At 30.8% G+C, this 13308-nt stretch overlaps 1 protein-coding gene across 1 annotated transcript in view; it reads left to right on the forward strand.

Moving 5' to 3' along the window:
• Window positions 1-13308, forward strand: part of LOC131945162 (uncharacterized) — a gene marked incomplete at its 5' end in the record, with an annotated part of 68547 nt that overhangs the window by 39830 nt on the left and 15409 nt on the right. The window contains 6 exon segments of the mRNA XM_059306179.1: window positions 397-429; window positions 1792-1824; window positions 2635-2670; window positions 2974-3493; window positions 3980-4021; window positions 8848-9026. Coding sequence (XP_059162162.1) covers window positions 397-429; window positions 1792-1824; window positions 2635-2670; window positions 2974-3493; window positions 3980-4021; window positions 8848-9026 — 843 coding nt within the window.

Genomic DNA, 13308 nt, shown 5'->3' on the forward strand with positions numbered 1-13308 from the left:
TCTAAATTTGCATCTTGTAGAATAAAACAAAATCATTCATATAATTCAAATGAAATGTAAACAATTCATAACTATCTACATAGTCACTATGATATGAGTAAACCACCTGTCTCCAAATGTTGTACTTTTCATTGACTTTACTCTCAAATCTCTCATCTTTAGTTTGTTTTTCTCACTCGCACTCTTTTTCTCTAGGTGTCTGTATATCTCTCAGTGTAAAATTACGCTGATTTGTCTTTATAAAATCTTTTATTTTTTAATACTGTAAAAATTACAAATTAACTTTAAGTAAATTTTGTCGTTATAATAAAGTATATTACTTTTATTACTTTATTTTATTTATTTATTTTATTACTTTATTAAACGTTACATAAAGATTACATTTTGTTATTTCAGAGTGCCCATTCTATTAAAGTACAAGTTGAAAGGGTATTATTTACAATTTCATTTTGAAAATTTAAATTTAATTTTTCAATGGTTAAAAGACATGTTTTATTTTTCTAAATTTGCAAGTTATAAATTAAAATAACATAACTGAGGTAATTCAAGTGAAATGTAAAAATTTTATTATTATTTATATGGTCAGTATAAAATAAGTAAAAACCTGTCCCCAAATGTTATACTTTCCATTGACTTTACTCACAAAACTCTCATCTTTCGGTTATTTCTCTCACTCGCAATCTTTTCTCTATGTTTCTGTATATCTCGCAGTGTAAAATTAAACTGATTTGTCTTATTCAAATATTTCCTTTTTTAATAATGTATTACAATATAATTTAAAATAACTTAGTCGTTATAATGAAGTGTATTTAATACCGCCTTAAATCTATATTTGTAACAGAATATGCAACATAGGGCCTCCACACTATCTTTCTTTTTCGTCCGATCCCCGGTTAATAATTTTGCAATCTCCCAAGACACCACTCTGGGCCTAAGTTCTTTGTCTCGTGCGTATTTCTTCCGCTTTCACTTGGACTCTATTTAAGCGCGCGGTGTGTCACATTGCTAAAATGTAAGCTCACATATTATGTACATCCAATTCTTATATTTTAAAAATGATTATTTACTCTAGTATAACATAAAACAACATGTCTTAAAATGATGCCCTTGGAGGCATCAATGAATTTAGGCTTACAGAACTTAAATAATTTATAAACTGTGGATTTGTCATTGTTTACTCTTTAAGGGTCGTCCATGAATGACGTAACACTCGTAGGGGTGAGGGGGGGGGGGGGGGGTTCCTTAAAATTGTGACGGTGTGTGAGGAGGGGGGGGGGGGTTCAGATTAGCGACGTCACACTTTTGCATTATAAAAAAGCAATATTAGAGAACGAATTTTAGAAGTTATTTCGCGTTTTAGAAAACTGTTTTAATAAATTTTAATAGGAAATGATTAAAATACTCTATTTTGACAAGATTTTAGAAAAATATCAATGTTTAAAAAAGAATCAACTGCAAATTTTAGGGGGTTGTAGGCTGAGGTGTGACGGGGGGGGGATTCTGGCTTTTTGTGACGATGTGTGACGGAGAGGAGTGGGGGGAGGTAAAATTGTTTTAAAAGCGTGACGTCATTTATAGATGACCCCTTAGCAGTCAGTACATATCCAATTAATAAATCAATATAAATTTAAAGACGTTAGTTGTAGAGATCTATATAGAATCATTTATTATTAATTCTTTATGCGTGTTTGGTCTGCTATCAAAATACAGTTACTTATACATTTAATACTAAGAGATAATATTTTAATAATTTATTAAAGGTTATTTAGAGAATACATTCTGTTATTCCAGAGTTCCGATGCTGTAAACGTAAAAGTTGAACAGGTATTATTTTAATTTACTCTTATAACATCATACTTACAATTTCATTTTGAAAAATTAAATTTAAGTTGTCAATGTTTTTAAAAAAAAAAGGTTATATTTGTCTCAATGTGCAACTTATAAATTAAAATAACATAACTAATGTAAATCAAGTTAAATGTAAACAATTCATAATTGTCTAGATTGTCACTATAATATAAGTAAAACACCTGTCTTCACATGTTGTACTTTCCATTGACTTTACTACAAAACTCTCATCTTTTGGTTATTTCTCTCACTTGCAACTTTTTTCTCTTTTTCTATATATTTCTCAGTGTAAAAATAAACTGATTTGTGGTTTTAAAACCTTTTCATTTTTAAAAAATGTAAGAATTGTTTAACTTATCGTCGTTAAAATGAAGTATATTTATTAACGACTAAAATCTATAGTTTGTTGTAACAAAAACATATGGGGTCGTTTTAAAGCGGTAACCACATTCGAGGGATATTTACAAAAAGCATCTTTTTATCTCTTGAAAATGCATGCACTATTTCTGAAATGTGACATGACTTAATTAGCTGGTACCAAATCGACAATATTTAAAATAATTTGAAATATTACATCATTTTATTTCACGTTTAAGGAAATATAATGTATTATATATTTTACACTGAATTTTACATTTATGCACATGAACAAGACACACTTTTTTCAAAAACAAAACTATCATCTTATGTTGATATGAAAATTTTAAACACATTGTTTGCGAAAATTATCAGTTTTTGCACGTTCTTCCTAAATATTCGCATTTAATTCTTAAATTACAATTGCAGGATTCAAGTTGTTGTTGTTCATCGTGTTGGTGCGAGGTATTTTTTCCCTATTTACATTCAAACTTATATAACGTATATAATAAGGAAAATGTGTGGCCGAGTGTGTAGGCATTCTTTGAGATCACCTATCCCTGATGTGTACCTGATTTACATTAGAAAAATAAGACGCTGGATAATATGCTGACCATATCATCATTTAATATGGTAAAGAAACAGATGAGTTCTACTTCATCTGCCATAGGTGTCTTCAAGTCTGAAAAGATAACTTTAAAATAAATAGACTTATGTATTTTACTCTTCAGTTCTATTTTTATTTATTTTTTCTTATTTTATTTACAGATTTTGATTGCCTTCCTGGAGATAATTTTTCTTTATGGACCCTGCATCTATTTAATAGTATTTGACTGGGAAAGAAATCGTATCCGGTCTATTGTGTTGATTTTCATAATAATTATGTTTTGTATTTTGGTACTGGTTAACCAATGCATTATTCTAAAAGGCTTTGTTCCACCTACGACTCATTGTCAAATTTTACGTACTGCTTTCAAAGATTTGAAAAAAATTATTGATTCGTCTAATTGTAATTGTAGTGAATTCCTTTATTTTTTTGCGATTTTATTTCTTTTAACATTTCTTTTTTTTTCTATTGTAGTATGGATTAAGTTCTTGTTTGACTTGATTACCTATTTTTTTTTTGAATTTGAGAAAATGAACCTAACTCTGTTAATTGGTTTTGTGACTTTGATATACATCTATGACTGTCTTAATAAAATGAATCTAGAGCTGAAATACTGTTTAGAAGATTTTGAAAGTCAACTGGACAAGTTAATTAACAAATCAAGGACATTTAATGTTTCAGGTTATCATATTTTGTAAAATATTATACTAGACTTTAAAATAATACCATATTATAGAATAATATGTTTACGATCTACTTTTCGAAAAAGACCGATATATAATACATGTAATAGAATAGAGTAGAGTAGAGTAGAGTAGAGTAGAGTAGAGTAGAGTAGAGTAGAGTAGAGTAGAGTAGAGTAGAGTAGAGTAGAGTAGAGTAGAGTAGAGTAGAGTAGAGTAGAGTAGAGTAGAGTAGAGTAGAGTAGAGTAGAGTAGAGTAGAGTAGAGTAGAGTAGAGTATAATTGAACAGGATAGGATAGGATAGGATAGGATAGGATAGGATAGGATAGGATAGGATAGGATAGGATAGGATAGGATAGGATAGGATAGGATAGAATAGAATAGAATAGAATAGGATAGAAAAACAATAGAATAGACTTTATTATCTGACTGTATATAAATTTTGAAATTTTCATTAATACCTTAAACTTTTTTTTACAACAGATCAATTACCAAACCGCATTAAAGATATGCTCTTAATGCAAGGTGAGACGTTGAACAATATTGCTTTAATTCAGGTAGTAAGTAGTTATATATAAAGGGTCTTTACAGTAAGAAAGAATTAAATAATACGACGCCTCGATATATTTTTGCCGTAGTTTAGTTTTCGTTTATTTCAATATTCACATCAGAGTACTAACGCCACCCGCGCGCAGCGTGGCGCGTCGAGGGAATATCCATATCCACAATGTAGCGAAGCACGAGTTTAAGCTAGTATATATATATATATATATATATATATATATATATATATATATATATATATATATATATATATATGTAGAGAGAGAGAGAGAGAGAGAGAGAGAGAGAGAGAGGGGAAGAGGGAGAGAGGCATTAAGATATAGATATATATAAAGATATAGGCATAGTGTTACGACTGCTCATGTGAGAGGTTTGAGTCACTTGATCCAATACCATATACTATGTCACTACCATATAACGATGTTACAACCTTATTATGCCATTTCACATCCAGACGACCAGGTGACAATTCATAGATAAGACGAACTCAGTAATTCCTTCTTCCACTTTATTCTTGTACTAGACTTGTGTTTATAATCTTCATCTATCTTCACAACTCACGAATCAAATCTCTCGACAGAGTCAAACCGATCAGCGTACATCCTTTCACCACGACGATCACACAAATGCCCAACAACCAATTTTCTAACCACAACGCCAATATATACCTTAAACACGTATCTAAACATATATAAACGTATAAACATTTATAAACATATATAAACATATATAAACGTATATAAACATATATAATCATATATATACACATATATAAACATAACTAAACATAACTAAACATAACCAAATACGACTAAACATATATAAACATATATTAACATACGTTAACATATATAAACATATATAAATATATATAAACATATATAAACATATATAAACATTTATAAACAAATATAAACATATAAACATATATAAACATATATAAACATATATAAATATTTATAAACATATATAAGCATATATGAACATATATGAACATTTATAAACAAATATAAACATATATACACATATAAAACATACATAAAAATATATAAACATATATAAACTAATATAAACATATATACACTTATATAAACATATATAAACATATTTAAACATATATAAACATATATAAACTTATATAAACATATATAAACATATATAAACATATATAAACATATATAAACATATATACACATATATAAACATATATAAACATATCAAAACATCTATAAACATATATAAAAATATAAAAATATATATAAACATATAAAAACAAAAGAACATATATAAACATATATAAACATATAAACATATATAAACATTTATAAACATATTTAAACATATATAAACATATATAAACATATTTAAACATATATAATTATATTGAATAATTTATAAACATATATAAATATATATATATACATATAAACATATATAAACATATATAAATATATATTAACATAAAAAAATATTTAACCATACATAAACATATCTAAACATATCTAAACATATCTAAACATATCTAAACATATCTAAACACACCTAAACATACCTAAACATATATAAACATATATAAACATATATAAACATATATAAACAAATATAAACATATATAGACATATATAAACATATAAACATATATAAACATATATAAACATATATAAACATGTATAGACATATATAAACATTATAAACATATATAAACATATATAAACATATATAAACATATATAAACATACATAAACATTTATAAAATACATAAACATATAGAATCATAACTAAAAATCAAAACATATCTAAAAGTATATAAACATATATAAACATATATAAACATATATAAACATAAATAAACATATTTAAACATATTTAAACATATATAAATATATTTAAACATATATAAATATAGACAGAGAGACCAGACAAGACTAGGACAGAAAGACAGAAAGACAGACAGTTAAATTTATTTACATATACGTCTTCTGATATATGTCTTCTGATAGATAAATATATATATATATATAGGCCTATAAATATATATACATATATATATATATATATATATATATATATATATATATATATATATATATATATATATATATATATATATATATATATATATATATATATATATTTAATTATTTAATTATTTAATTATTTAATTATTTAATTATTTAATTATTTATTTATTTATTTATTTATTTATTTATTTATTTATTTATTTATTTATTTATTTATTTATTTATTTATTTATTTATTTATTTATTTATTTATTTATTTATTTATTTATTTATTTATTTATTTATTTATTTATTTATTTATTTATTTATTTATTTATTTATTTATTTTTTTTTTTTTTTTATTTATTTTTTTTTTATTATTTTAATGTAGACAATACAATTTTCTCGGCCTAAACTTATAAAATGTACTTTATCTATTTGGATTTTAGATCTAGAGATTCTAGATCTAGATCTATCATCTAGAGAATCTAGATCTAGAATCCAAATATCTACGGAAAAATTTGACTTAGACTGTAGATAGATCTAGATCTAGACTCTATCAAGATCTAGAATCTAATCCAATAATAAATTGCAGGTCTTAATTATTTTATAGAAATCTTTGTTTGTTTAGCTATGGAATTGGCTAATTTGGGATAATTTCTTTTTTAATGTGAAATAATACGGCCTATTCGCGTAAGTTAAGTTCTTTTAAGTACCTCTTTTATTCTTTTATTCTTCATGAATCCTAAGGTGCCTAAATAGCTGAAATCATAGGGTGGTACGGGTTCGAGACACACTAAGTCAATCTTTTTTTTTTCAATTTTGTGTATATGTGAATGATAAAGTTGCCTAACGGGACTTGACAATACACGGGGCAGGTGAAGTAGAGTTCAGCATATAAAAGGATAGTGTGGTCGGAGTCATGCTCATCTGAAATAGACGTTTTTAAAAGACAAAAACAACATAACTACCATTGAACAGCCGGGTATTTAACAAAATCTTTTAAGTCTCTTAATTTTAAGTCTTTTAATCAGCGAGTGCATTTAATATGGCATTGTGTTGATTAATACTGTACATAATTTGGTTTTAATTTTTCTAATAGCTATTGGTAGTCTGTTATTTTAAACAAATATAAACATAGATAGTACATAAATAACAACCCCCCCCCCTTCTTTTCATAATCTTAACAATATTTCATTCCAATGCTCATGATCAATAAAATGTTTCTTTTCCTAAGTTTCCTACAATGATTTTTTTAAAAAGCCGGATTACAATTCATTTCATTACTCACTTTCCGTAGGGATATACATTTTCTTCAGGCATCTCTACCGTTTCTTCCCCTTTCAACTACTAACGAAATTGAAAAAAAAAGTAATTCATAAAAAAATATAGAAAAACCACTATCCGCTACCCCCCACGCACACCCATCCCCGACACCCTCCCCCGGACTGTTTTAAATGCCGCTCCTCGGAGATAAATATCTAAAAGAAAAGCCGGGTAGCCTATTTGTAAGAAGAAGAGAGCTAAAAGTCACCAGAATGGGTACCGATGGCTAGTATATATATATATATATATATATATATATATATATATATATATATATATATATATATATATATATATATATATATATGACTTGCGTACCAGTCCCCGCGCGTTGCCGCGGGCATAGAAGAAAGTGTGACGGAATTTATAAGAAGGGTTTCATGAATGCTTTACCAATCCTATGTTCTTAGACACGTAACATTGTTTTCTAAAACTGAGTTATTTAAATGTAAACAATGTCTGCTCTTGGATAAAAAAAATATCGGGACACGGGTTTACCTACACTACCGCATGAAAACCTTGAGTGTACATTAATCACACACCGAAATAATATGGTAGAACACACTTCGTGACCACACATGTGTCAGGGACGTAGAAGGGCGCTCTCGGGAGACCCCAATTACACTACCGCCGAGGCGCCATAGTGCTCGCAAATGAACCATTGGCGCTTGGGGTCGTGCAATCTACGGGCCCCGGCGGTTGCGCCTGTTGAAATTTTAACGTTGATTATAGTAATACACTTTACCCGCTATGCAGGACGAAGATTAACGGATGCCAAGTGCTAACATAGCCGCTCTAAAACTCTGGGCGCCTAATTGTGTATTGACGAAAATCGCACCCTCCCGGGCGCTGCTCATATCAAATTTTAATTGTTTTGTTAACAGAAACCTGCCCAGGAGTATTCTCATTAACTCTTTAAAGTTTTATAGCACTCTGATGAAATGTGTCGAACCACATCTGCCTTTCATTTTTTAAATATACCGTATTGAGCAAAATCGCACCCTCCAGGGGCGCCACCCTTGCGAATTTACAAAATATTGTTTTGCAGAACCCTTCCTTGCAGTGTTCTAATCAACTCTCAAAGTTTCATAGCGATCAGATGAACGATGTCAAACCGCAATCAACTTTTATTTGTATATACCGTATATAGAGAAATAAACAAATCGCACCCAGCCGGGGCGCCACCCCAGGAGTATTCTGAAGTATTCTCAACATCTGCCCAACGTTTCATGGCGATCGCGTGAACGGTGTCACTGCAATTCACTTTTATTATTTTTATATACCGTATAGAGAGAAAAATTGCACCCTCCCGTGACGCCCAATTTTTCACAGCGATGTGATAAGAGGTGTAGTAATGCATAAAAGACAGACACACAAACAGACATACACTGCCTTATATATATATATATATATATATATATATATATATATATATATATATATTGATGGATGTGTTTACAGTGTCATACAACAAGAAGATCAGAAGGAAACAGAAGACAGAGCCTTTCAAACAGTTGGTTTATTTTTTTGATAGCCATGGGAACATCTATTTCTCCAAACAATTATTTTATAAATGCTGTTCATCCTATTATGGCAAAGCGGGTCACGATGGGAAGATGTGCAGTATTCTGTGCTTACATGTATGTATTTAGAAATTCAACTCTTTAATGTGTATCACTTATCTAGTTTGTGTATGTCTTTTTTTTCTTGAAAAACAGAGTAAAGAGAAAGTATTGTAATATGTTTGAAAAGCTTGCTCCTAGTAGTTGTTGCCAGAAGGCATGTTTTTCAAACAAAATTGAAAATTTTATAAGGTTTATGAAATAAGTACAAAATGACTTCCGGTTTTATCAAGGCTAGAAATATTCAAAGAAATAACTACTATATATAATAGCAATTATAATATAATAGTAATTTAGCTAACACTTTTATTTTTTATTTTAATTAGTAGAGTTAAGGTGTTGTGGTGATTAGGAATGTTAAAGTATTGAATATCAATGAACTATTACGTTTTCCCCTATGATCGCTGTTGTGTTGTTATTATGGAAAACAATTGTTGTGACTTTCATTGTTTTACTTACCCTGGCCACTTCGGTTGACTTCATAAAGGGGTGAGAGCGGTTTTAAAAAATATTTGAATTGATAAAGTAATTTTAAAAAAAATTTCTACGGCTTAACTTTAATACAAAAATATGAAATCGATGGTTCCCAAACGTTTGTAATTTAAAAAAAAATGTTACTATAATTTTATCGCTTGCATATTCTAAAACGCATTTTTTTAAAATGTAATATAATTACATAGACTTTTCAAGCCTATTGTGCAGACACATTAAATGCAATTTTAATAGTTTTACACCGCTCATCTAAAAATCTAAATCTTTACTTTGACAAATTTTTGACGTTTTACCGTTTTAAAACCTTACGGAGCCTGAAATCTTAGGTTTGCCATCCTGTCTTTCTGTTTCCGTGTTTGTAAAAACGTTAACTTATATATATATATATCGATGGTCTCGGTCGCAAACCGTCTAACTCCGAAAATGTAAATTTTACAGGAGAGACAAAAAGCTGATTATTTCATTCTTGATCGCTCTAATACAATTTTTTAAAATGATATCTCAGAAGAAACTCTCTACCGGCTGTACTCTAGCATTTTAAAATTAGTTTTGTTAATATTTACAAAATTATAGCAGGTTTAAAAAGATAGACGGTTTGCTCGGTCTAAAATTCTCGGTGCAAACCGTCTATCTGTGCGCGCGCAGACTTAGCTGTTTCGAGCCGAGAATTTCGGTCTCAGCCGCGTTTGTTCGTTTTGTCCAATGAACGTTATTTAGTTATGTTTATGTTTTTAAGTTATAATTAACACTTTATAATATTTAGATTATAGTTTTGGGCTAATATTTTAATTATTTGAGTTTATTCTACATTATGGGGTCAGTTTAATTTTTAGTAGAGATGTTTTAGTATGGCTTTATCGCTTTCGACTGTATTCGTTATGTCTGTATTTAGCACTAGACTTGTTAACTGTTGAAGGTTATGCTTTATTTATTACATCTTTCTATTTCCACAGTTTATTTTACTAAATCTGGTGGGTGCTGGGTTTGTAGAATGATAATAGTAAAAACAGAAACCGTATTGTAAGATATATTATGAATGAGACATAACACACTAATCGCATTAATACTGACTAAATGTTTACTTATTTTACAAAAATGTAACACAAAAAAAATGTGTTTATTTTTAAAATGTATTCTTTGAATAAACGTCACATCAAAATGGCAACCTTTTTTTAAAATCAGGGAAATCATCATAAAAAGGTGTGTTTATGACTTGCTTTTTAGGTGCTCAAATATGACAGCTTTTATCTTTTTCTGCTCTTGTACAACTTGACAGGGGCTACAGATGAGATCATAATCTTACGACCCTAGCTTAGCAATTGTCAGCTATCTGCTAATTCACTATGAAGTAGACAGAAGCATCAGGCTTGTACTGCAGTGCATGAATATCTGTCGCTTTGAATTCTTGATAGGTCAGACTGGTCTTTTGAGATCGGCTGGTCTCTTTTATGTTAATGCTAGTCTTTATGAGAGAGGTTGGTGTCTAATGTCTGTTATGTGAGGCTGGTCTATTGTATGTTACGACTGATCTGTTAAGAAAGGCTGGTGTCTTGTATGATAGGACTGGTGTGTTGAGAGAGGTTTGTCTATTGTAGGATAAGACTAATCTTTTGAGAGAGGCTGGTCTCTTGGAGGGTAAGAATGGTCTGTTGAGAGAGATTGGTCTTTTGTGTATTACGACTGGTCTGCTCAGAGAGATTGGTCTCTTGTGAGTTACTGGTGCCTTTAAGGGTTAGACAAGTTTGTTGATATGTTCTGGTATCCTGTATGGTAAGATTGATCATTTAAGAGAGTTTGGTCTTTTGTATGTTACGACTGGTCTGTTGTGAAAGGCTGGTCAGTTGAGAGATTCAGGTGCCTTTACGATTTGCCAGTTGACAGATGCTGGTGTCTTGTATGGTGAGACTGGTCTGTTGAGAGAGACTGATATGTTGAGAGGCTGGTCTGTTGAGAGAGGCTGATCTGTTCAAAGAGGCTGGTATGTCAAGAGAGGCGGATCTGTTGAGAGAGGCTGATCTGTTGAGAGAGGCTGATCTGTTGAGAGAGGCTGATCTGTTGAGAGAGGCTGATCTGTTGAGAGAGGCTGATCTGTTGAGAGAGGCTGATCTGTTGAGAGAGGCTGATCTGTTGAGAGAGGCTGGTCTGTTGATAGAGACTAATATGTTGAGAGAGGCTAGTCTTTTGAGAGAGGCTAATCTGTTGAGAGAGGCTAGTCTGTTGATAGAGACTAATATGTTGTGAGAGGCTAATCTGTTGAGAGAGGCTGGTATGTCGAGAGAGGCTAGTCTTTTGGGTGAGTCTAATCTGTTGAGAAAGGCTGGTGTGTCGAGAGAGGCTGGTCTGTTGAGAGAGGCTGGTATGTTGAGAGAGGCTGATCTGTTAAGAGAGGCTGGTCAGTTGAGAAAGGCTGGTATGTTGAGAGAGGCTGATCTGTTAAGAGAGGCTGGTCTGTTGAGAGAGGCTGATCTGTTAAGAAAGGCTGGTCTGTTGAAAGAAGCTGGTTTGTTGAGAGAGGATGATATGTTGAGAGGCTGGTCTGTTGAGAGAAGCTGGTTTGTTGTGAGAGGCTGATCTGTTAAGAGAGGCTGGTCTGTTGAGAGAAGCTGATTTGTTGAGAGAGGCTGGTATGTTGAGAGGCTGGTCTGTCGAGAGAGGCTGGTCTGTTGAGAGAGGCTGGTATGTTGAGAGAGGCTGATCTGTTAAGAGAGGCTGGTCAGTTGAGAAAGGCTGGTATGTTGAGAGAGGCTGATCTGTTAAGAGAGGCTGGTCTGTTGAGAGAGGCTGATCTGTTAAGAAAGGCTGCTCTGTTGAGAGAAGCTGGTTTGTTGAGAGAGGATGATATGTTGAGAGGCTGGTCTGTTGAGAGAAGCTGGTTTGTTGAGAGAGGCTGATCTGTTAAGAGAGGCTGGTCTGTTGAGAGAAGCTGATTTGTTGGGAGAGGCTGGTATGTTGAGAGGCTGGTCTGTTGAGAGAGGCTGGTCTGTTGAGAGAGGCTGGTCTGTTGTGAGAGGCTGGTATGCTGAGAGAGGCTGGTCTGTTGAGAGAGGCTGGTATGTTGAGAGAGGCTGGTGAGTTGAGATAGGCTTGTCTGTTGAAAAATTAATCATAAAAGCATTTACCAAAGACAACTAACCATGTCGTTGAACATGTACGCTAAACATTTTGTAACCTACCATATAAACATTTCTTAACACGTATCTAAACCCTCAATCTAACGCTAGTAGTGAATTAACAATAATTAAATTTATTGCACATTCTTGTGGAAATATAATTCGAATAATATTGTTTTGGTTGATATTTAGATTCTAGAATGAAGATCTAGTTTCAAAGCATTGTGTTAGCCTAAAAAATTGTAAACAAATCAGTTTAGTTATTGAAAATCTGGAAATAGGCTATATTAAACAAATACTATTTGTTTATTATTCTTTAAAATGATAAAATGTAATAGAATAGTTGAACATAATCAATCAAATATCTTTACCTATACGTGCTATAACTGCTGTTCTGTAAAATTGTGTGATTACGGCGTGCGACTGCGTTCCCGATCAAAAGTGTACTGATAAATAAAGCGATATTCGTTTTGCGCCGAGATTTTTAGCGCTAGAAATAATAGGCGGTTTGTTCAAATGATTATATCTCAATAATCATTCTACAGATTTCTCTAATATTTTCAGGCATTATGGGGAATCATATTGGCTTTTGATTTATGTAAAAAAAATCGAATTTTTTGGAGTTGCGACCGAGACCATCGATATGTATGTAAATATATATATATATATATATATATATATATATATATATATATATA

The sequence above is a fragment of the Physella acuta genome, unplaced genomic scaffold (genome assembly GCF_028476545.2).
Source record: "Physella acuta isolate Inbredline_101_S28 unplaced genomic scaffold, ASM2847654v3 ptg000529l, whole genome shotgun sequence".
Lineage (NCBI taxonomy): Eukaryota > Metazoa > Mollusca > Gastropoda > Physidae > Physella > Physella acuta.